General features: G+C 40.4%; 1 protein-coding gene across 9 annotated transcripts; it reads right to left on the bottom strand.

Moving 5' to 3' along the window:
* Positions 1-17: 17 nt before the first annotated feature.
* Positions 18-24,953, bottom strand: tp53bp1 (tumor protein p53 binding protein, 1). Of its 9 annotated transcripts, none has more exons than XM_054621108.1 (28): positions 24,607-24,953; positions 20,618-20,705; positions 20,454-20,535; positions 20,293-20,360; positions 20,061-20,189; positions 18,919-18,970; positions 18,657-18,817; positions 17,965-18,091; positions 17,767-17,861; positions 17,502-17,689; positions 15,687-16,776; positions 14,124-14,240; positions 13,830-14,012; positions 13,649-13,715; positions 12,299-12,391; positions 10,180-10,453; positions 9,207-9,275; positions 8,965-9,117; positions 8,455-8,666; positions 7,952-8,122; positions 6,602-6,999; positions 5,760-5,951; positions 4,992-5,174; positions 3,199-3,387; positions 2,993-3,087; positions 1,531-1,727; positions 411-547; positions 18-324 (listed from the first exon to the last, which is right to left on the bottom strand). In XM_054621108.1, exons 1-28 carry the CDS (start codon positions 24,784-24,786, stop codon positions 125-127), a joined length of 5,190 nt encoding a protein of 1,729 aa, XP_054477083.1. In that variant the 5' UTR covers positions 24,787-24,953; the 3' UTR covers positions 18-124. The 9 variants fall into 9 exon arrangements, with proteins under 9 accessions (XP_054477083.1, XP_054477066.1, XP_054477058.1 ...); XM_054621091.1 differs by having other exon boundaries at positions 3,190-3,387; XM_054621083.1 differs by having other exon boundaries at positions 3,190-3,387; positions 12,299-12,388; positions 18,919-18,973.
* Positions 24,954-25,894: the final 941 nt, after the last annotated feature.

The following is a 25,894-nucleotide window of genomic DNA, read 5'->3' on the forward strand; positions in this document are numbered from 1 at the left end:
CAAAGAGTCACAATTTATTATCTCAATAAAAACAGACAGGATAAAGTTATATACAGCAGAGGCATGCAACAGAACTAATGCAGAACATTTAATGTGGTCCGGAGGCGTTTGTTTTGGAGTGGGATTATGATGAAGAGGAGGAGGAGGAGTAGTCATGGTGATACTGAGGCTTACTATGGAAACCCAGGCGCTCCCCGCGGATGACGCTCTGGATGATCCACTCTGGAGACACCAGCGGGACTTCCTGTGATGTCATGTTTTTCTCCACCGATGCCGGACAGGCGCGGTCCGTCACCACCACGTCGTACTTGCCGGCAGGAATGTCTGCAGATGGAGGGAGGAGGAAAAAAAAACTGTCAATAAATAGCTTCCAGAATCATATTGTGACATCATGAGGTGTGATTCTGTACCTGAGACGTCTTTGTCTGCCGGGAACTGTCGGACGGAGGAGCCTCCACCCATCCCGATCAGCTGTGCCCAAAGCTCCACCGGCTTCTCAAACACCAGAAGGACCCGCAGAGTCTTGAACGGGCTGCAGCGCGGATGCCTGATGGGAGAGAAAATATATTTAAAAAAAATAGCAAATCCAGCTGCTTTTGAATGAGCATCTCAAGCTAACATTGAAAAACCTTTTCAGAGGAGCAGGTTCTCTTCCTCAAGATAGTTTAGTATGTCACAGGATGCTAGGTCTTAAAAATAGAAAGTATAGTATGTCGTAACAAAATTTCATAGTTTAGTGTGTCCCAAAAGATTTCAATGTCAAGAGTCATGAAAAAGTAATAATATAGTTTATCAAAAAACGATATATGTCTTAGAAAATGTAAAAAAACAAAATATAAACCATGTTAAAAAAACATAGTATTGTATGTCGAAAGAAATGTCAAATTATAACATGTCAGAAAAAGTCATAGTATGTTGTAAAATTGTCATAGTAGAGCATGTAATTAAACACATCTTAGTATAGTTTATATAAAAAAACGTTATAGTATAGTACTTTATAAAACATCTAAAACGTCATGAAAGTCATATTTAGTCTGTCAAAATGTTTTCGTACTACAGTATGTCGTAAAAAAAGCCACAGTATAGCAAAAATATAGTATTGTATGTCAGATAAAAAGTAATAGTAAAACTTGTAAAAAAGCTGTGGCAAAATGTCAAGAGTACAGTATGTTGTTAACTCAGTGTAGTAGGTCATAAGAAAAAATCATAGTATAGTAGGTTAAAAAACTCATAATATAGTTCTTCATATAAAACTTGATGTGTTCAAGGACTGTAAGAAAATTGTAAATCTGAAGTTAATGACGGTTTTGAAAGCTTCTGGCTACGATAAACTTATATTTTTGAGAATTGTTTTAAAGAAAACATGCTTTTTCGGTTGCAGAGGACAAACAGCCTTCTGAGTTTTCACTCTGTGATTAGAATGCTAAATCAACCAGAGATACTCGAATCATAATCAAACATAATCCATAGAATCCATCCAGTGGAACCCAGAGAATAAAAAGCAGAGCTAATGAAAGCCGCTCCTCTCACCATTCCACTATGGCCTCATCGGGCCCCACCCCGGCGGGCAGCAGGTAGTTCCTGTAGTTGAGCAGCTTGTTGTCTTTGCAGCAGTCCCTCACCCAGATGTGCGACACGCTCGGCACACCGCTGGCCAAACACAGAAGGTACTTCCTGGTGCGACAGTGCTGGTCTGCAATCAGCAGACTCTGGTAGGCCGCCTTACACTGCAGAGGGAACCAAACAGAGGAAGAAACAACATGGATGACTGGGTTATTAATACACACTGGAGCTGGAGCTGAGCTTTTAGATGACACTCATCTCTTTAAAGGGGAAATTTAACACGTTCTATGTGGATGGTAAATGTAGTCCATTAAAGCAGTGAACTTCCTTGTTCTTCTTCACTTCTACACATTCTAGTGTTTTGGCTGACTCAGAGATATTCAGCCGTATTTAATGCAGTCAGAGTTTACCAACGAAGAGATGTCAGTACAGGTGTCAGAGGCTCAAGAGCAATGCATTCTGGTACATGTAGGCACAACCGGTTCGACTCCATGATCAGGAGAACTCAGCTTTCTGGGTAAAAACAGCAACACTGAGGAATTGTTTGCTTCAATCGACTACATTTACCATCAACACTGATGACACGTCCACATTAAAGGTGGCAGATTTGTCCTTTAAAGTGCATCAAAATATGACATAACACCACATCTTAAACAATATGCAATGAGAGCTGTATGAATGTGAAAACAAAACAAATTGGAATAATTAATATGACATATCTGGAGTAATATGTGACAAAAGAATCATGAAAAATTACGAACTCAAAGATAAATGGGCTACATCGTTATGTTAAATGATTTCTTTATTTTCTTCTACAGTTATTTTTACCTGCATATATATTTTTATGTTTATTTTATGATATTTATTTTATAAATTTATAAATAATATAAGATTTATTTTAAATTTATAAAAATAATATAAAATGTATTTTAAATTTATATTTATAAATAATATAAAATATATTTCAAATTTATATTTATAAATAATATAAAATGTATTTCAAATTTATATTTATAAATAATATAACATTTATTTTAAATTTATATTTATAAATAATATAAAATGTATTTCAAATTTATATTTATAAATAATATAAAATTTATTTCAAATTTATATTTATAAATAATATAAAATTTATTTTAAATTCATATTTATAAATAATATAGAATGTATATCGGTTGTATAAAAATAATTAACTTTTCCATTTTCAGTTTTGTATTGGGTTTTCTTTGGACGGTCTGGGTTGACATAAGATGCATCACATTGTGTAAAATAAAGTTTTTTACTGCTACAAGCTCTACAATATATGTAGCAAAATAATAATTCACGTCCATAAAATCCTGGAGGCAATAATTGTCAAAGTTTTTATTGCCATTAATTCTCACGTTTTTATGAACAAGAAACTGGGTGGTGCTTTCCGATCACTTACTTGTTCTTCGTTGAAGTCTTGCAGGACGAAGCCTCCACCCGTCTGCAGCTGGGACTCTGTGTACGTTTTGTTATACGGACCCGTCTGCACGTAATCTGTTGAAAGACAAAACAATAACAATAAATATTGATCCTACAATCATTACTGAAGCAGGAAGTGATGCTTCTTCTTCTGATCCTCCTCTGCAGTCCTCTCACCGTCCTCACCCTCCTCGTCATCGCTGGCGTTCTTGTTGGTCAGCCGGTCGATCTCTGACGAGGCCGTCAGCATGAAGGCGAAGCCCATGAAGAGGGTGGTGTTCTGGGGCAGCGGGCCGTGAGTCTCCGCCACGTCTCCGGACCGACCGGGGAGATCGGTGCCGCTGCCGGAGGTGTTACAGACCGCGACCCGCTGAGCTGCAGACAGAAACACGAACGGACAGAGTTAGAGGAGGAGGAGAAGAGAAGAAGAAGAATAACAAGAACAAGAAGAAGAAGAAGAAGAAGAATAACAAGAACAAGAAGAAGAAGAAGAAGAAGAAGAATAACAAGAACAAGAAGAAGAAGAAGCAGCAGAAGAGCAGAAGACATGAAGGGAGGGAGTCGGAGTAGATCAAAGTTCAGTTCAGCCAAAATACAAAAACATATTTTTTGTCCCTCACATCCAGTGAGATCATTATCTGCTGATGTGTAGAGTTGTGACATAATTCATATTAAAGTTATCTTTATGATGTTGCTGAAAACATCTTCAAAATGTAAAAAAAAAAAAAGAAAAAAGAAGCTTTTATCAGAAAATGGCAAAAGATGATGGAACCTAAGGTTGAGGATGTTATAAATAATATACTGTAATATACTATATATATATATATATATATATATATACACGAGGGAGAAGTTGACTTTTCCTTCCAGACTGAAACTGGACAATTTTCATCAATATTTGGGAAAAATATAGAAAACCAATTAGATCAGTTTGTGAGAAAATCGGAGAACACCGGAGAACACCGTGGTTCCATAGCTACACATTTTGAAAATGTTCTTTGACTTGACATACTGGAAAAAAAAAAAAGTTTTTCCTTTTCTTTAATCAATTTAAACGCCTTATTGAAAATGTGTTGAAGGATATATATATATATATATATATATATATATATATATATATATATATATATTATAAAAATCAGTTTTTATAAAATGTTTTTATTTATCAAATTTTTTTATATTATATTATATATAAAAAAATGAAAAACGTGTAAGAGACGATAAAATGTTATTTGGATATTTAGTTGTCGATGTCAATAAGAAGACAATAAAAAAAAAAATAAACAAATTTGTTTTCTGTAAATTTGGCTGAACTGACCTTTTGAGCATTAAATATAAATAAACTGACTTTATTAAAGTGGATTTCAGAGCAAAAACACCCGTGACCTTGCACCCCAAAAAAATACACCTTTTCATCTTCCCTCCACACGTGGACCATCACCATGGTAACACTGGTGAAAGTTATTAATTACCAAGTCAGCCTCAGCAGCAGCCAGCAGCAGAAGAAGAGTCTGTCCTAAAGGTCTCAGCTAAGCTCAGAGATCACACATTACTGACAAGAAGGACGTTCTCGAGAGAATTATGACAGAAAACAAGATTTAAAAATGGAAAATGCTCAAAGCATCATGGAGTAAAATGTAATAAACAGGTTAAAAATCTTTTTTTCAACAATTATTCGTCTAAAATCCATTTTTAAAAGTGCTATTACACCTGTTAAAGTTCATACCGACAACGACACTGTTGACTAATTAAAACTTCATGAGAATAAAACTTCATGTTTAAAATCTAAAACTAACTGACTTAAAACAAAAAAAAAAGCTAAAAAAATATATAGAAAAAGTCTGAATTCCTTATGAAAAAAAAAAAAAAAACAGGGAAATAACAGATGAAAACCCTGAAATAAAAACCAAAAAGTTGCGGTCACGGTTTCGGTGAACACGGTTTCGGTGAACACGGTTTCGGTGAACGCGTCTCCGTACCGGCTCGGGCGCCCATGCCCCGGCGGCCTCTCTTGGCCGGCGTCCTGTGGTCCTCGGAGCTCATCAGCTTCCTCTTTCCGGAGGGTCCGGGGGTTCGAGGGCTGCTGGAGGAGGAGCTGCGGTTGGGGGTGTTCTGACCCTCGGGGGCTCCTCTGCGCCTCCTCTTCCCCTCCACCAGGTTATCTGAGGAGAACATTAACAAAGGTCCACATGTTTAACAGATTATTAACAATTAAACCTTTGTGAAGTTAATGAAAGATTTCCTACATTTATTAAAGTTTCTATGTAGTTTAATAACAGTATTTGGTGATATTTATTATATGAAGTATGTTTTTATGATGTACTTCTCTATAGTCAGTCTGACGGGGAACTGGAGATGATACTTCCACCTGTGCTTTCTTCAAAGACACCAGACTCCATTGACAAAAACGGTCATTTTACCTCACAGCACACGAGGCTGCTGGTCAACCGTTGCCCCCATCGGTTAGTTTGTTTGTGCAACTGTTAGTGTTTTAAAGGGTAAGTTTGAATACACAGCGAGCAGACTACAGCCAGTAGGGGGGGGTGTAATTCTTGTCTCATTTGTGGTCTCATAAACAACAAATTCAGTTCCCGATATAGCAATTTTCAAAGGAACTGTAACATTTGTTGACGCTGTTTCGCAGCTTTCAACATACGCTCATGCAGTGGGAGGCGTCAGGGTGAGGCCTTCGGGGTGAAGTTGCACTTTAAACTTTACAGAACGGCTCGTCTGTGTGGTTGTCTCACCGAGGCTGATGTCGGAGGCCTTGGCCAGCGGCATGGCGGGCTCGTAGGGCCCGAGGCTGTGCTGCTCCCTCAGCTTGTTGCCCTGCTCCAGAGACAGGATGATGGCCGTCCTGTTGTACCACTGCCTCTGTCCGTCCTTCTCCACGCTGTAGAACAGATCCGGACCCTCGGTTTTGTGGCCCCGCACGACACCTGCAGACACAAAAACACACCGGAGAGAAGATCATCAGAAACTCTGGTTTGAGAGTTTTTGATATTAGTCTTTTTCATAAATAGGACTGTTTGGAAAGCGGACTCGGGAGGAAGAAAGCCGAGATGGAAGCTAAGCTAACACAGCTAGGAACTGAGGCTACTCCACTACCCAGCATGCTCCTGGCTAATATTCAGTTGCAGGAAGCCTGAGCAGCAACTCGAGATCAGTGACTAGTCCTAGCTCTAGTCCACATCTTCAAGGGAAGACCTGGTTCTATCGTTCATCCCGGATCCGGCTGCACAGAGAGCAGGACTCCGGAGGGCCGAGAGGAGCTGGACTCTGTGTTCACATCATGATGCTTGGTGCTCAAACACCGTCAAAGCTGATGGACAATGAAGAAAACTTTACTGTCAAGATGTGTTTTTGCTATCCTCCTGTTTTGTTTTGTTTGTCATGTTTTTCTTGTGTAGCAAACGAGCTCCAACTGCATTTTGTTGTGCAACCCTGTGTTGCATAGAGACAATAAATCATCCTTGAATCCTTGAATAGAATAACTTGATGAGAAAATCTCTTTTTGTCTCATCCAATGATTTAAAAAACCTTTCAAATAAAGGTCAGAGTTCATCACATGAACACACTCCTCCCTCACCTATGCTGAAGTACTCGTCCTCCAGCAGCGCGGTGACCTCCGTCTCCAGCGGGATGGGATCACACAGCAGGATGTCCTTCCCCGCCACCTCACACTCGTAGCCGTCGTCGAACCTCAGGCGGAAGCTCCCCTCGCCGGCGTCCTTGATGATGCGGCCCGAGTAGAAGTAGCCGTTGGACGTCCACTTGGCCACCACCCGCAGGCCCACGAAGCTGCTGCCGGCCGAGTTGGCCTCCTCCGGAGACGAGCGGAGGGAGTCGGAGCGGCTGTGGAGGTCGGCGTCCGCGGGGCTGACGGGGAGGCGTGGGGGGAGCATGCGGGTGAAGTGCTCGTCCTCTGAGGAGAAATGTGGTTGGCTGTGAACGCCGAGCCTCGGCAGCGAGCCGAAAGCGCCTCCCCTTAGAGGAGAAACAGAGTCTGATCAGACGGCTTCAGACGGCTATGTAAAGGGCTCCTGTCCTCAACGTCTATTCATATACGTGTATTTTAAGATGGAGACATGATTATATCCCCGGCATGTAGTCATCATAACTGGAACGGGTTTTGCTTGCCTACTTTTGCTACATAATTGATTAACCTTTGTGCATCACTGGGGACATTTGTGGCTTTTTAATTTTTTGTTAGTTAGGCTATAAAAACCATCTGAACCCAAAACAGTTTTGGGACGGTTCTTTGCACATTTTTCTCTCTGTGGCCTTGATTTTAACTGCAATATAAACGTTCTGCACCTCTATGGAAACAGAACAACAACTCAAACATGTCTGTTGTGCAGTTTAACACAGTTGTAATGCCATACATTTTTAAAAAAGTTGAAGAATGCAAGTTGAATTCCTTTGGTTATTTATTTTAACAAAGATTAACCAAAAACGTGGGAACAAACAAGTTTTTTATATAGTAACAGGTAAACACAGTTGGCTCTGTTGTTATTGTATCTTAGAATTTTAACTCTAAGTCGTTCAGCTGAAAATTAAGTACATTGTTAAGTTTTTGATTGATTGTAATGAAATTGGAATATTTGACTATGATTCACAAATTAGTTTGGAAATGATTCTTCAGTTGGTGGATAGAGAGATAATGATTCAATTTAAATAAATCAGTAAAAACACGTCATTGTAAAAAGTTTACAACATTTACAAGAAAGAAACAAGTACATAAGTTTTATAAAACAATCGATTGATTCACTGCTTAAATAAATAAATAGTTTGCAGCTCTGAGTGAGAAGATTAGTGAAAAGAGGAAACGTGAAGTGTTATCAGAGAAGTTGTGGGTTGAAGCAGTTTCCCCGTTGTTGTTATTTCTGCCTCATCAGCGGTTTCTTAAGGTGCAGGGCGAGCCTCGGCGAGGACTCACCTGCTCATGGAGGAGCGGGACGGGGGTCGGCCCCTCCTGGCCCTCCCTCTGGGGGTCAGCGGGGCGAAGGCCTGGGACCCCAGGGTGCCGTAGCCTCGGCTCGCTGTGACCACTGACCCCGCCCGGTGACCCCTGTGACCCCTCTGTTGCTGCCCGCCTCCCCTCCTGGGACTGCAGACACACAGAGGGGACGAATGGGATCCGGTCAGGTTGCACGGGGCACTGATCTGGGGGCTGCGCTACAAAACCAGAACGTGGAGGGTTTTAAGCGACCCCCAGATTAATGCCCCGAGCAACGTGTACCTGAAGCAGGCAGGGATCAGTGAATCACTGAGGAAGTAGGGTGTTAGAAAAGGCAAAGAAGGTGAAGGAGTGACAGGAAATCAGCATGCAGCTAGTGTCGACAGAGAAGGCAGAGAGGCTTTTATATTGGCGGGACGGATGAGAGAAACAGCGGTCTGCGGTGCTGGAGGTGGAGAGGGTGGAGAGGGTGGAGAGGGTACCTGAAGGCCCCACGGCGAGGCGGCATGATGAAGTCCGGCCGCGTGAAGCCGCTGCTGCTGGTTCCTCCGGAGCTGTGCTGCAGGCTGGAGGCCTTGGACGACAGAGAGCTGATGTCGGCGAGGTCACCGGAGGTCACGGAGCTGCTGCCCGTGCGGCACGGGGAGATGTCGCCGTCCAACACCTGGCAGTCCACCACGGGCTCCTCGTTCTCCTGGTAACAAAAAAATAATACAAGAGGTCACACAGGGAACCTGCATTCTCTCTCCTGTCCACCAGGGGGCGACTCCTCTGGTTGTATAGAAGTCTATGAGAAAATGACTCTACTTCTCTCTTGATTTATTCCCTCAGTAAACATTGTAAACATGAGTTTATGGTCTCAATCTCTAGTTTCAAGTCTTCTTCAATACAGCATGATGTTCATTTACAGTCAAACTTTTCGATGTTTATGTGTCTAAGTGACGGATGGGGACAAAGGTTAACTCTAAAGAAATGAGAAATGTGTCCGTTACCTCTGTGACTTTGCGCTCCACCTCCTTGCCGTCCTCATAATACACGTCTGTGATGATCCGTGTGACGGTGGTACGCACTTCCTGGATGGTGCGTACGTGTCTGCGGTGGGCGGGGGCTGCTGTTCTTCTAAAGGACGGAGACTCTGGTTCTCCCTGTAAGACAAGAAACTTAAGACTGTCTATTGGACACACACACCCACATATATATATATAAGCAGTATTTTCCCTCTGAATCTCCGTACCCTGGCGGCTGGAGATCTCAGCCCCGGTGCATCGAAGCTGGTCTGCAGGGAGACAGTCCGCTGACGGAGCTGAGACACACAGGACAGAGTGATCAACACCACCAGGACGTGTGTTCAGACTGCACCTTCATGCTAGCACTGACTTAGCTCTCTAAAAGAAGCACTGAACACAAGCTCAGATGTTTGTTTGAGTCTAACGCATAAAAAATGGGATGTTTGGAAGTGTGGCTTTATGAGGTTCTTCTCCATAGTCAGTGTTTCACCTAAGTAGATGGAGTTTGTAGAAACAGACAGGAGAACCAGAATGTTCTGCTGTGGACGTATTTAGGACTCATAAAAGACCCAATATCGGTTTGAAAGTCACTATATTTAGAATATTTCCACATATTTGCCTTTCTGTCAGACAGACCTTTCTGACGTTATCTGTGCCCTCTTCAAAGACACCAGACTCCATTGACAAAAACAGGAATTTTAACAGGAATCTGAACTAACCTTTGAAATCAACAAACTCAAACAAACTAACAGTTCAAGGTGCTGTGTCCTGTGAGGTAAAATGACTGTTTCTGTCAAAGGAGTATGGTGGTTCATAAAAACATTTTTTAAAACAAGTATGATATTTTTAAGACCTTTTTTAATGTTGTGGGAAATAAAATTCAGAAGACCTGAGATGATATTTAAAACTCAAAATCAAAAAAAAAGATATGTATGACTAAGACTTTTTAATTCAAATCAAATATTCAAATATTTGACTGCTTTATCAAGCTAAATTTAAAATTCAATAAAATGAAAACGTAGCTGTAAAAGTGCACCTTGCCACATAACATACACTACAGCATAATATAATAATAACCATGTTTAGTTACTACTTAATAAGAACATTACACAGTTGCACAATTCAAATACATTCTCTAACTTGGCTTCATGAATCCTTTGTTCTGGGAATAGAGCCAGGTGTGGACAGGAAGTGACTGACCTTGTTGGACGGAGTGGAGGTGACGGTGCTGTCGCTGCTCTGCTGGGCGACCTTCTGTCTGGCGTCTGTCCGGTTGGGGGCGGGCGGTTCTGGAGCTTTAGTCGGACCCCGTCTGTCCTCAGAGTGCTCGGCGGGGCCTGGAGGAGCCTTACGGGTCTCCTGCGATGCTGCCAACACTTCCTGCTGTGAAGGCTCTGATTGGCTGTTGGGGAGGCTGTTGCATCCCAGCGAGGACGCCTGGGAGCTCCTCTGTGGGGAGGCGAACAGCTGCCCTCTGTGGAAAATGGAAAAATCTAAATCAAACCCTCCTAACTAAAAATAAATCTGGTTTGAATTGAAATAAACAACTTTAACAGGTTTTGTTTACAAGATATTTATTCATGTCTGATCTGTGGATGGATGAGAAAAACAACACTGAGTGGAAATGCTGTGGACTCTTTTAGCCCATAAAGAATTATGATCTTCTGAGAATAAAGTCGTAAATTTACGAGAGAATAAATATGATATTCTCTGAGATTAAAGTGGGGAAATTACCAGTAAAAAAAAAATCTAAAATTTGCAAGATTATAAAGTCACAAATGTACGAAAAATTTAGTACAATAGAAAAATAGAGGTGGAGGTTTTGTGGAGGAACATCGCTTCACACGGTCGCACCGACCTCGTTACACCACAGCGATACCATCAACATAAGCAGCTGATTGCAAAATATATTAGATTGCAGCAGACTCTCTTCATCCATCTGTTCTCATCGGATTATCAGATTTTTAAAACAATTTTTAAACTTTGTGCAATTTAGGAGAAGCAAAGTATGAAAACTATGTGAGGAGACATGAGACAAAAAAGAAAAAAAAGTTATTGAGGTAAACTAAGTCATTTATTGGATTTATCTCCACAAAATCTGTCCGACCAAAATTTAATGAAACTATTTTTCTGAAGACAGAAAGTTATCTTTTCATAAGATAAATGTAATTATCTTTATCTATCCACTTCTGTATCGTCGGGGGGTGTCAGGAAGTAAGCAAATTTGGGAGCGTTTTTTAACAAGCGGATATTAAAATGCCAAACATATATTTTTATCAGGAAGCGTGACCGGAAAGTCCTACAAAATAATGAAGAAAATTGCAGCGTTATGAATGCTTTTTTGCTGTTTGCCCTGAAAGATCTTATCACTGGACGTTATTCAAAATATTTGACAGTGATCTGCTTCCAAAAGCCCACACATGCAGCATCACCAGCAGCAAAATGTGCTTTCTGCTTTGGTGTAATAGAAAAACAAATAAAAAGACTTCCAACACACTTGACCATTTGTGCATATTTCCACATATTCAATAATTCCTCCTTTGATATTTAAAGAAGATCTTCTCTTTCACAGTTTTTTTCACTGTATTCTGTAGTATGGGATTATTCATTTTTTCCTTATGGCAGAAATCAAAGCCGTTTAACAATATGGTCTTTCCTCTGGCACCATCACCAGGCCAAACATTATTTATTCACCACTGAAGATGGTAACCAATATATATAAAAAACAAATCCCCTAAATACATTGTGTGGCTCTCTTTATTCCAAACAAGATGAACAAAGAGAGAATTCAACCGCAGAAGACATTTTGTAAAACAGCGTCTCTTTAGTTCAACCTGGAGGACAAAACTAAACCTCACTGCTCCTCGTGGCCCGAGAGAATATGTAGAAAATAACCATCCGTCACACCTCCAGACTGCAAAACTAGGTCTCTCTCTCTCTCTCTCTCTCTCTCTTTTCACACACACACACACACAGCATGTCAGACAAAGCAGACCTATTTCTGTCTACTAAAATACATTACAACAGGGGAAAACTGTTCACACGGACATGTGAAGCTCCTGCAGGTCACAGCAGCAGCAGAAAAGTGTTAATTCTACAAATCTAAAATGAACTCTTCTTGTAGTATCTTGTACATCCACCCAAAGTGCAAACATGTACGTGTAAAACTGGAATGAAAGCTTGGTGTTGTGGCCCTTAACAAGCACAATTTAAACCAGTTTTCTACAGGTTTATCGTAGTTATTATCTGTGAGATTACATTACATATGGTATTTGCACTAGTAGATGCCCTCCTCTATTGTAACAGTGAGTGTGCTCACCTGACAGGTGTGCTGTTGCCTCCAGCCTGGATGTCCTCTCTGGCTTCCTGCTGTCTGTGCACCTGTCTGACACGACTGAACACCGACGGGCTGCTGGGAAATGAAACAGAAGTGTTAGTCTACAACACACAATTCATCAATTAATTTGCTTTATGGTCTGTTTGACTCTAAATGGAGCATCATTTACTAAATGAACATCATGCTGTATTGAAGAAGACTTGAAACTAGAGATTGAGACCATAAACTCATGTTTACAATGTTTACTGAGGGAATAAATCAAGAGAGAAGTAGAGTCATTTTCTCATAGACTTCTATACAACCAGAGGAGTCGCCCCCTGATGGACAGGAGAGAGAATGCAGCTTTAAGGCATGAAGCATTGGCTTCCCTCGACAGAACCAGAGGTGACCGCCTGGTGATGATGCACAGCAGCTTTAGCAACGGCTTAGGCAAACGCAAACGTAACAGAATTAAATACCCTGCATCTATTTTTGACTTTATTTTCTGATGAATAAATGTAGCCAGCGGCCAAAGTCACGATTCCAGTGGTGGCTGCAAAAGATTGTTTTGAAACATTTAGAATATCTCCAGAGCTTTGTTAAGTCCCAAAGTCAAAATGTATTGAAAAAAGATAGAATTTACCATTTCCTAAATGCACAAAATGGTCTTACCTAACGAAAGACTCTGCTTCAATCCATATTTGTTGGTGTTTAGCCTTTCAAAAACTTGAAAAAGCCGCTTGCCTTTGCTGCTTTCCGCACACAAAAGGAAGGTACGGACCTGTATTAACCAGTCGTTCTAGCAGAAATCTAACAACACTATTGTTACTATGTGTTTTTTGGGGTGATAACATCATCAAATAGGCCGACAGACATTCAATGCTTCATTTGAAAACCTCAATAGAAGCCTCTGATGTAAAAATAAATTACATATTATTTGGTAGAGCCTTAAAAAACACAATAGACCTCAGTATTGAGTAAAGATTTTGAAAGCGATCCATTAAAATATGTCCAGATTGGCCAAAATATCAATCCTCATAGGCTCAGCTCTGGACATCTCTACCTCAAACACATCTTTCTTCATTCCTGAGCTGGAACTCAGGCAACATGCGTGAGATCCTCAGTTTGACCTTCAATTATTATCCATGAATCTGACCTCTGAATCATCCTACAACACAGTCAAACACATCTGTATATGTCTCAGTACTTCGGTGTCGTCGTGTGTGAAGTGATGAAGCCGAGGCTGAAGAATGTCCTTCAGCTGCTTCTCATTCTCCAGAGCCTGAATGAACGGCACTGACACACTTATGAAAGAATTCAGTTAATGTGCGTGAAGAGATAGTGCCAGGTTACCTGGTTACGGCCTTGGCAACAGTGGTAACCTTGGCGACGGATCCATCCTCTTCTGATAGTGTTGGCTCTGGGGGGGGGTAGAAAAGTGTGAAATGTATTACTGAGAGGGTGGAGAGCTTGTCACCGCCAAGAGGAAGTAAGAGTTGATGGTGTGAAGGAGTGACGGAGGAGCAGCTCTCACTCTGAAGGCTGAAGCGCTCCGAGCTGCCCTCCTCCACGGGGGTCACCAGCTTCATCCTCAAACTCAGCTTCCCGTCTCCCTTCTCCGTCGTGGTGTCATCACCGCTTTCCCCCGACACAATGTCACTGGCCGCCATCGCACCATCACCCCCCACGCCGGACTTCTCAGAGAAGGAAGTAATCTCTGCGGAAAAGAAAAGACAAAGAAACATTGAAGAAGCTGTCTTGTAATACTTTAAATTTATAGACAAGTTGTTTTTTGTGAAGCTCCGGTTTGTCCGGTACAAGAACCCACCGATGGGAGTGCTGTGTCTCAGCGTCTGCTTCAGCTGGTTGATTAAAGGGGGCGTGGCTCCAACAGCAGGACCAATCAGCTCCCCTTCTTTAGGAAGCGTGAAGTGGAAAGAAATTTCTGTAGTAAAAAAAAAAAAAAAAAAAAAAAGCATTACTGGATCAGATTAGATCTAGTTCAGTGAATGATTCCTATCAAAGCCAGATCAGAAACAGACATGATGTGACTCTAACTGAACCACCTTTTTTTTTGCCTCCAATGTAACTTTGCAGAATAACCTTCACAGAACATGTCATGGGTTTTAGATGTGATGTTAGTGTTGTAAATAAATCCTTGTTGGATCCCTGTAACACGTTGCATTCAAGGGAAAAATCTAAAACAATATGTTTTTTAAAAAAGTAGCTTCTGAGGTCCACAAAACACAAAAATGTTAACATGCTGGATTCATGTGTATAAAGTAGTGTTATAGTCAAGAACACCTAAAGAGAGGACAGGTCAAGACCAAGACCAGAGAGTATCAAGACCAAGACCAGAGAGTATCCAGACCAAGACCAGAGAGTATCCAGACCAAGACCAGAGAGTATCCAGACCAAGACCAGAGAGTATCCAGACCAAGACCAGAGAGTATCAAGACCAAGACCAGAGAGTATCCAGACCAAGACCAGAGAGTATCCAGACCAAGACCAGTGTGAGTTCCAGACACATTCAAACCACTGTGTCGCTAATCAAACCTATCCGAAAGATCCACATTCCCATAAAAAGACAAACAGAAACCTCATTAAGATTCCTCTTAACTCTCCCCTTTATCTATATATACTGTATATATGTGTGTGTGTTTAAGTGCTACATGAGAAATGTGTTGATAAAATAATCAAAAGGCATTGCAGCGGTGAAGTTAATGTGTAGGAATTTTCCTTTGTTTGATGTTAAGTAATAAATCAGACAATGCAAAGGCATTTTAGAGCTCACATCCTCACAGTGGTGGTCTTGACTGGTCTTGAAATGTCCAAAAATCATCTTTGTCCGACACCGAAACAAGACCGCTTAAAAATGGCGTCAAAGATGAGACCTTCAAAAGGAGTCTTGAGACAGATATCTGGACCAGCTTGATCTTGAGAACTACAACACTGGTATTAAAGCGCTATTAATGGTTAAAATAAAATAAAAAATTCCAATGGAGTCTGGTGGTTTTGGCGAGAGCATAGATGGATATAGCAGCATTAGTTCCCTGTTGGTTTAAACCCAATTTAAACCTGCGAATAAAGCGTACACCTAAACTGTTAGGATTTTTTTTTTTTTGATCAAGTTTTGCTGCTTCCCCCGTCCACAGCACTGCTCTGCTCTGCTCCTCTGCTGGTTCTCCTGTCGGTTTCTCTGAACTGAGGGCGTAATTCATTCAAAGAGTAATTTTCCGCTCTCAAATTGCTTCATTACATCAATTTAAGAGGCCTGAAAGGTTGCAACTAGATTATTTCACTCAAAAAGAGCCATTATTAGAGAGTCCCTACACGTCACATTAGGAGAAAATCAGCTTTAAACCCAGTCACGTATCTGTGGCCTGCTTACCTCCCGAGCTGTCACTCAGACTCTTGTCTTTGAGCCCCTCTGGTTCAGGCCCCGCCCTCTCATTCTGGGAGAGCCTATCAGGAACGGCGTGGACCTTCTTCTCCTGAGCCTTGGACTGATGGCCGTTGGTGGAGACGGGCGCTTTGCCTCCGACCGTCTGGGAGCTGCTGGTCTTCGGTGGCGGCGTCACGTCTTTCTGAAGAACCTCGGAGTCTCTCTCGCTGTCTGTGACAATGATGACGCTGTCATCACCTCGCTTTTCACTCTCCTCCTCCTCTTCCTCCATGGGTTCATGGGACAACAGCTGGACCAGAGCCACACCCGAACCCTCCTCCATCACCACATCCTCCTCCACTACTTCACCCTGCTTCCTCTCATCCGTCACCTCCTTCACTGTTTGACTGTTACCAACAGCTCCGCACTTCTGAGACGATGCTTTGGCGGACGGACTCTTTGCACTTCCTCCGTCCTTCCTCAAGTCTACAGAACTCTTCGCCACATTCACAGCAGACTTCTGAGAGACCATGGACGGAGAGGTCAGACTGCGAGGTGAAGCGTCTGTGTTGGGAGTCTCCTGCACACAGCTGTTAACAGTCAGAGAGGAATCCAGCTTTGGTTGCGAGCACGACACCACGTCAGCAGGGCTCGCCTGTTTGCCGTCGCTCTTACCGTCCTTCACATTCACATTTTCTACATTCAAAGAAGTCTTTTTGTTCACTTCAGGTTTTTGCGCCGCATCCGACGGCTCGTTCTCGGTACATTCGCTGCGATGCTTCGTCGATTCGGCCGAGGTGGCAGCTTTTGAACTGGTGGGAGTTTGTGACTCCGGAGCGACGCCGTTGCTCTCGCTCCTCTGATGTGTAACGGCCGAGTCGCCGGCGTCGACACCGGGCGGTTCTCCCAGCTCCTCGATCTGCGTGGCCTGGCTGTCCTCCTCGATATGTTCGGAGGTCTTCAGAGCTGGACTACTGCAGGAGAGCTGCAGAGGAAGAGTGAAGGAAGTCGACGCCAGACGTTGAGACTGCGTTTCGCCCGTCTTCTTATCGGACTGTTGCGGCGCCTCCTGGCTCTGCGTCGGGACAAACACGTCCTGAGAAAACAAAACAAAAACACACACATGGATTATCAGGAACTAGGGCTGCAACATCCTATTTTCATTATCGATTAACTTGCTGAATATTTCCTTTTTTATACTAATACTAATTAATCACTATGTGGAAATTGTGAAATACCACAATTTCCAAACGTGACGTCTTCAAATAGCTTGTTTTGTTTGATCAACAGTCCAAAATCCAAATCAATTGAAATAAACATTGATGAAAAAGCAGAAATATTGCAAATTTAATGAGGCGGTTATCATCAGTTTTTTATCCTTTAATTATTGACTTAAAATATCAATCAATTATAAAAATTGGTTACAACTATTTATGTGTCGATCGATTAATAAATGCCTCGTTGTATGAGGAAAGTCAAAAATAAACAAATTAATGCTGAAAAGATTAAGCAATCAATCGACTGACAGATGAAAAACAATTCCTCATTTTTCAAGCAAAACTGTAACACAAGTTCTGGGTCCAAGTCTGCAAATGTGAAGTTTTGCTGATTTTCTCTGTTTTATATCACTTTGACTGAATCTCAGGTCGAACAAAAGAAACACATCTGAAGAAGTCTACTTGGATTTAAGGGTCAAATTTCTGACAATATTAACCAACATAAATTTCAGTAGTGTTCCGTTTGCTGCGGACCCTAAAACAAAAATATAATACATAAAAAGACTAGATGATTAAAATGAGAAAGAAATAATGAAGTACATACATGAGAGAACTCCGGCTGGGAGGGTAAAGAGAGAGTTTGCTCCATCACAAAATCAGGGGAATTCTGAGAGATGGGAGTAGAGGCGGATGGGTGTGGCTTAGAGGCGGCCTCCGTTTCCATTGGCTCCTCCTCCTTTTCTCCCCCTCGGCCTTCTGGGGGCAGCGAAGTATCCATCGGTTCATCAGCGCCTGATGAAGAAAAGGTTTAGCTCTTCTCACCAGCAGACTTTGTTAAAACTCAGTCATCAGAGTTTAAATCATTTTACCGTGTTCGTTCTCTGGTCCGGTGGGCGAGTTGGGGATTATTAGAGGGGTGTGGGTGAAGTTGTCTGGGGTGGGGGCGACGTAGTCGATGGAGCTCCTAGAAAAAACAAAAAGGGGACAAAGAGAGAAGAACTTTCAGGTTGTTCTTCTGCATAGTGCTTGAGAGTGGCCGGCAGCGTGAGGGCACTCTGGTGACTTACTGGGACAGACTTTCCTGCACCAGTGTTCCCTGTCCAGACAGGTGCAGCAGTTGCAGGCTTTGTGCCGGCGTCGGGGTCGGGTGACCCTGCTGCTCCGGCTCGGACACGGTGCTGTCCACCGCAGCACCTGAGACAAGAACAGAGGTTTACATAAAGGGGACAAAGAAAGAAGACGGCAGTCACAAAAAATGTAAAATTATCAGGAATGTGCAAATATGCAAATTTCCCCGCTGCGGGACTAATAAAGGATTATCTTATCTTATCTCTTATCTTAAATAGAAAGCATTAATCTCTTGATCGCGTATTTATACTGCTTATGGGCTGATAGTGATCCTCAGTAATAAAAAAAATGGACATTATGATGGTTACATTGTGTAATTAATCGGTTCACATGCTTGTTTAACCGTGAGGGGGAATCTGTACAGATCACAGACCACTACAGCTAACGTACGGAGGTTGCATTGAGTAACCTAATGATACGTTCAAGCTCTATTCCGTAAAAATGAGTATTGGGCAAAGGTCAATTATAACCTCACCACGATGCTTTCAAATGTAATCTTGTCAAATGTAGTTTTGGGCGAGAAACTTGATGCGGATCATCGGAGAATAACAATTAATTTGCAATAAACAAAACTGAATTTCACTGGTATTGGTATCGTCTGCAAAATTGAAGCATATAAGCATTCATGTACCCGTCTTGTCGGCGTCGAACATGTCCTGCTGTGAGGACAGGATCTCACAGTCCTGCTCGTCGGAGGCCTGGAGGCCCTCTGAGTGCAGCAGAGCCTGGATGCCCAGCTGCCTCCCCGACTGACCCGAAGACTCCAATGAGCTGCTGGAGCTCACCTCAGACCTGGAGGAGGACAGATAAAAGAAAGAGAAACGCTGCTCATCCCAGACCAGTGTGTGTCCCGGTAACTAAAGCAGGGTTTAAAACACAGCGTGGAGACGAACCTCACTGCTTTGTTGTCCTGACTCTCTGAAGTCCTGGAGCTGACGTTCTGCTCTGCTGGTGAAGAAGGAGAGAAGAGAAGAAGAGAAGAAGAGAAGGTAGGAGTTAGACTGACTCTTTAAACTGTAAATAATGAGCTATTATACCAAGCTGTGATGCTGCGCCCTGTGGGTCTAACTCACACACACGAGCGGTTGTTCTGGAGCAAATCGAAATGTTTTGCCTCGACAACGGACGTTTCAACTCTCTTTATACTTCATCTATGCATCCTGAGCTGAGAGCTAAAAAGCAAAGTATAAATTAGGGTTTGGACCAATATATATCGGCTGTTGGATGAGTACATTAATTGTTTTATTTCTGCCTCTGAAGAACCAGTGAGAGCTGTGGCTCAACGGGCAGCTGACACAGCAGGAAAAACAAAGTGTGTATCTAACTCTATGACAATAAAAAGGGTGCAACTAAGATGTACTGGAGCTACGGACTAATGAAAGAACGCCTCACTAAGTGCCTTAGTGAGGCGTTCTTCCTTGTCATGGTTTCTCAAAGTCTCTAAACTCTACTAGAAAGAAACACCATCGTTCTGGGAGATATTCCCCACCTGGTGTTTTGATCGTGATGGTGGTGGCCCCAAATAAACCGTTTGCATGAAAAAGATCCTGTAAAAAAAACATTCAATTATCTAGTCCTCAGCACAACTAGGAAGCTTTGATTGACTCGGCTAAGACCAACAGTCACGTGACAAACATTCTGTGAAACTTTGACTGAACTGAAGGCTGCTGAAGGAGAGGGAGAGGAGAGGCTTTAAACTTTAAAATTGTAAATAGTTAAATATATACAGCAAGAGAAGATCAATTATTTCTTCCAACATTGGTAACACTTGGAAACATGTAGGATATATAGATTCCAGTGTTTTCCAATTTTTGTACAATTTATTATCGAAAAAATGTCAACTTTTCTCTTTTTCATGATTTATGTCATGGTAACTGATGGTAAAGGATGATTTATTCTGCAAAGAAGACATGTTTGAGTTCTCTCTTCTTCTAGTCATGATCGTGCTGTTTCCATAAAGGTACAGAGACTAAAAATGTGACAGAACCTTTAAAAAAACAGCCTGAAAATGCTTTGGGGTTGGGAGGGTTAATACCTAGTTTGGAGCGTCTCTCGCTGTCTGTCTGAGCCACAACGTCTGCTTCTTCCTCCCGACTGTTCACCACTTCACCTCGCAGATCCTGACTCTGAGAGAGCTCCAGGAAACCAAACTGAGAGGTTCCCCCTGAAACACAGGACCCACCGACGCCATTAACACATGCAGTCATATTCAATTCTATACTGATCGTTGGTGTTATTCGTCTTTAATATGCAAGAGGGACTCCTACCTTCAGACTGAATGCAGTGTGTGGTAGAATCGGCTCCAGAATCCATATCAGTGTCCTCTGGTGCACACCTAATCGAAATGAGAGCAGAGAGAGTGAAAACACTTCATCATTGTCTCCCACAGAGCATCAGAAATCAGTAAACATGTCTGGTCTTCACATACTTCTTCTTGTTCGGAGGGCAGATGTTTAGAACCTGACTTTCCTCCTCGAATGCAGAACTGGGGTTGGCCGCCATGAGAACGCCTAAATAAAACAAATAGCATTGCTGTTTATAAAGGACAAATGAAATATATATACATGACATGTTGTTATAAAAAGCACTGACCAGGTTCAGCTTGGTTGTTACTCTGGGAGCTCTCTGATTGGCTGTCACTCTGAGAGTATCTGCTTCCAAGTGGGGAGGATATCAGTTCCTGGAAAAAGACAATTCATCACTAGTTTAACAAAGCAACAAACTCTAAGATATATCTCAAATATGTCTTACTTTTAAGAGACAGATCACCCCCAAGCCAAAAGACACGTGTGTCCTCTTAACTGTAGTGCTATTCATAGATCCAGATTGTTTTGGTTTGAGTTGCCTGCTTTTGGAGGATCAGCCGTAGAGATATCTGCGTTCTGTCCAATATAATGGGACTATATGACACTCGGATTGTTGTGCTCAAAAAGTGACAAAAAATACATTTAAAAAAACTTAAAAGTCAACATATCTTTTCAGAAATCCTGACCCGGTTGCTCAAGATAATCCACAGACCTTGTTGTGATTGATAAATGGCAATGCAGATAACAGGAAAAATATTTTGAATTGGGGGTGAAACAAGAGAAAATGTGTCGCATTAGTTAAGTTGCTTTTATTGTATTGATGAGCAAAAAGAGGAAAAGCTTTGATTTTGAAGCAGTGGTGAGCAGCGAGGTGTCCTCGTCTCGTCTACAGAACAAACTTAAAATGAATGACAGCGGTTCACGTTGATCTAAGAGAGGTATGGTTCACTAAACACTCCAGTCTGCTTCGCTGAAGTTCTCAACCAAAATATTATAAAAGATTTTGTCATGTTGGCAGAAAACAAGATCAAACTTGAAAATTAAAAACAAAACAATTCAAATTTGGTATAGCTCAAGATCTCTGCTTCCTTCTCACTATCAAGGGGAAAGGGTCTAAAGTTAAAGTATGAAGAGCAAAGAATCTTAGATATTCAGATCTAACCATCTCACCTCAGATGACCTGAACAGCAGAACATATCTTTCCTCTCTGTGTGGAATTTGCATGTTCTTCCTCATGTATACAGGTATTTACATGCGACTATCTGACCTCCAGTTTGCTTCCACATTTCAAAGACATGCAGGTTAGGTGAATTGGGATCTCAACTGCCCATAAGTGTAGATGTGAATAGTTGTTTTTCTATACGCATTAGCTTTATGATAGACTAGCTACCTGTCAACCACAATAAATCATCAACACGTCCAGAGTGTACGCTGCCTCTCCTGCAATCTCACAAAGTAACCCTGAATAGTAGATGACTTGATTGATGTCTCTATTTGTGGTTATGTGCAGAACAGAGTTAGAACAACCCCAAATATATTGATGGAAGAGAGGGGCGGCTGTGGCGTAGTGGAGAGCAAGGTAGTTCTCCAATCAGAGGGTCGGTGGTTCGATACCCGGCTTCAGCAGTCGATGTGTCCTTGGGCAAGACACTTAACCCCAAGTTGCTCCTGAAGGCTTGCCATCGGTGTGGACTGGATGATGAATGTTAGTTAGAGTCTGATGGTGGCACCTTGATGGTAGCCTGTCATCAGTGTGTGAATGGGTGAATGATATGTAATATACTACTGACTGTAAGTCGCTTTGGATAAAAGCGTCTGCTAAATGTAATGTAATGTCTATAAGAGGGCTGACAAGCAGTGGTGGAAAGCAACTAAGTCTGTTTACCCAAGTTCGAGGGTAGTGTAGTGAACATGAGTATTTTAAGAAGAAAAACATTGTACTATGTTTTTTGACAGCTATGGTTGAGTCTTGTTTTTATATATTAAAATATTTCACAAAATCAAAGTATTTTTCATTAACAATTAGATGATGTTATCATATGTGATGCATTGTTAGAGTAAGCCACATGATCATTTCATGTTTACATGATGTAAAATGCTGCTCATTCAATAATGCATGAGTCTATAACACAATCATACAACATATAATACTGAAACACTAACAGGGGCTGTTTACTTTTCTTTGCCTTTTAAACAGGGGAACCAGTATTTACCTGCTTATATAACAATAAACTACAGTACCAGTCAAAAGTTTGGACACACCTTCTCATTCAACTACTTTGAAGAATCTAAAATATAAAACATATTCTGGTTTGTTGAGCATTTGTTTGTTTAACACATAATTCCATATTAGATTAGATTAGATTCAACTTTATTGTCATCGCACAGAGTACAAGTACTAGGACAAAGAAATGCAATTTTAGTGCAAAAGATGCAGTAAAGGTGCAGTGCAATGTGCTGGATAAATAACAGTATAAATAATGATGTAAAAAAAGAAAAATAACAGTAAAATAAGATATGTGTTCCTTCATAGTTTGGATGTCTTCAATATTAATCTACAATGTAGAAAAAAATAACAATAAAGAAAACCATTGAATGAGAAGGTGTGTCCAAACTTTTGACTGGTACTGTATATATATATAAAATAAAAAAATATAATGGGCTGCATGGTGGTGTAGTGGTTAGCACTGTCGCCTCACAGCAAGAGGGGCCGGGGTTCAATTCCCGGGCTGGACAACCTTCTGTGTGGAGTTTGCATGTTCTCCCTGTGTCAGCGTGGGTTCTCTCCGGGTTCTCCGGCTTCCTCCCACAGTCCAAAGACATGCAGCTTAGGTTAATTGATGACTCTAAAATGCCTGTAGGTGTGAATGTGAGTGTGAATGGTTGTCTGTCTCTATATGTCAGCCCTGTGATAGGCTGGCGACCTGTCCAGGGTGAACCCTGCCTTCACCCATTGACAGCTGGGATCGGCTCCAGCACCCCCGCGTGGATGGATGGATAAAAAAATATATAAAATAAAAATAAAGAAAAACCACTGAATGAGGAGGTGTGTCCAAACTTTTGACTGGTACTGTATATATATATAAAAAAATATATAAAATAAAAATAAAGAAAAACCATTGAATGAGAAGGTGTGTCCAAACTTTTGACTGGTACTGTATATATATATATATAAAATAAAAATATATATCAAAATAAAAATATATATAAAATAAAAATAAAGAAAAAACATTGAATGAGAAGGTGTGTCCTAACTTCTGTCTGGTTCTGTATATATATATATATATATATATATATATATATAATATATATTATATATATATATATATATATATATATATATTCTATGTTCTGTATAATACTGTGACACTAACAGGGGATGTTTGCCTTCTTTGCATTTTAAACAGGCAACCTTCCATTTACCTGCTCTTATATAACAATAACCTACATGACCTGAATACTTCCTGCAGCTGCTGCTGCTCTCATAAATTCAGTTGTGAGTCATAAACAAGCACATGAACTAACCAGAAGTGCAAAAGAAGCAGTAAAGGTGCAGTGCAATGTGCTGGATAAATAACAGTATAAATAACAGATAAATAATAATATAAAAAAAATAAAAATAACAGTAAAATAAGATATGTGTTCCTTCATAGTTTGGATGTCTTCAATATTAATCTACAATGTAGAAAAAAATAAAAATAAAGAAAAACCATTGAATGAGAAGGTGTCCAAACTTTTGACTGGTACTGTATATATATATATAAAAATAAAAATATATATAAAATAAAAATAAAAATAAAGAAAAACCATTGAATGAGAAGGTGTGTCCAAACCTTTGACTGGTACTATATATATATAAAATAAAAAAATAAAAATAAATAAAAACCATTGAATGAGAAGGTGTGTCTAAACTTTTGACTGGTACTGTATATATATAAAATAAAAATATATATATAAAATAAAAATATATAGAAATAAAAAAAAGAAAACCATTGAATGATAAGGTGTGTCTAAACTTTTGACTGGTTCTATATATATATATATATATATATATATATATATATATATATATATATATATATATATATATCTATGTTCTGTATAATACTGTGACACTAACAGGGGATGTTTGCCTTCTTTGCATTTTAAACAGGCAATCCTCCATTTACCTGCTCTTATATAACAATAACCTACATGACCTGAATACTTCCTGCTCATAAATCCAGTTCTCAGTCATAAACAACCCCTGAACCAGGTTCTGGGTCGGGCTCTCACCAGCACCGGGCTGCGGGAGGAGGGCTGCAGGCTGGACAGGCGGCGGGCCAGCAGGGCTCTGTAGCTGCTCTCGGGGTCGTCCTCCAGGGCCACGCTGTCCGGCTGAGAGTCCTCCACGATCAGACACGGGGTCTCGGGCTGAGGCAGGCTGAAGTCCAGGTCACTCCCACCAGGATCCATGAGGCCGGGCCGGAGACGGGGGACGGGCTGCTGCTGCTGCTGCTGTTGTTGTTGTTGTTAGCAGCTGGGAGGAGAAAACACATGCGTCGTAGCCGGTGTTAGCATGTTAGCTCAGAGCTAACCGCGGCAAAAACTTTGAAGGAGCGATCTCATTGGTCAGGGCGGCGCGGTGACGTCACGTGGGAAGGCTAGGTTACAGGAAGTGTTTGGCAGAGGGGCGTGGCTTCTGTGTTTGTGTCAACCTTTGTGTTGTCAATAAAGGTTGAAGAAGTAGCCTACATATCTACAATTTACAATATATATATATACCAAATTCTTACATGCAAAAATGAATTAAAAAATGAATTAAAAAATGAATTAAAAATGAATTAAAAAATAATTAAAAATGAATTAAAAAATGAATTAAAAATAATGTAAAATGAATTAAAAATAATGTAAAATGAATTAAAAAATGAATTAAAAAATGAATTAAAAAATAATGTAAAATTATATTATACGTTTTAAAGATGATAAATATAGGATTTATTTTATATTAAACTTATTTCTTACATATTGAAAACTTTTTTGCAAAAATTAATGAAAAAATTATAACTACTTTTTATTATTATGAAAATTAAAAAATAATGTAAAATTACATTTAAAAAATACGTTTTAAAGATGATAAATATAGGATTTATTTTATATTAAACTTATTTATTACATATAGTTATTTTATCAATAAAGGTTGAACAAGTAGCCTACATATCAACAATTTACAATTTTATTTATTTATAAAACATTAATAAAAATATTAAAAAATGAATAAAAAATAAAAAATTACATTAAAAAAATAAATAATTTATTTTATATTAAACTTAAAATTACATTATACGTTTTAAAGATGATGAATATAGGATTTATTTTATATTAAACAAATAAAACCTCAACACTTTAGCTTTGAGCTTTAACTTTAACACCTCCACTTTTTGGACTCGAATGAAAGATTATATATTGTGTTACATTAATAAAAATCATTATACATTTTAAACATGATAAATATAGGATTTATTTTATATTAAACTTATTTATTACATATAGTGATTTTTATGTACATAAATGCAAAATAACA

Source organism: Anoplopoma fimbria, chromosome 2 (assembly GCF_027596085.1).
Source record: "Anoplopoma fimbria isolate UVic2021 breed Golden Eagle Sablefish chromosome 2, Afim_UVic_2022, whole genome shotgun sequence".
Taxonomy (NCBI): Eukaryota; Metazoa; Chordata; class Actinopteri; order Perciformes; family Anoplopomatidae; genus Anoplopoma; species Anoplopoma fimbria.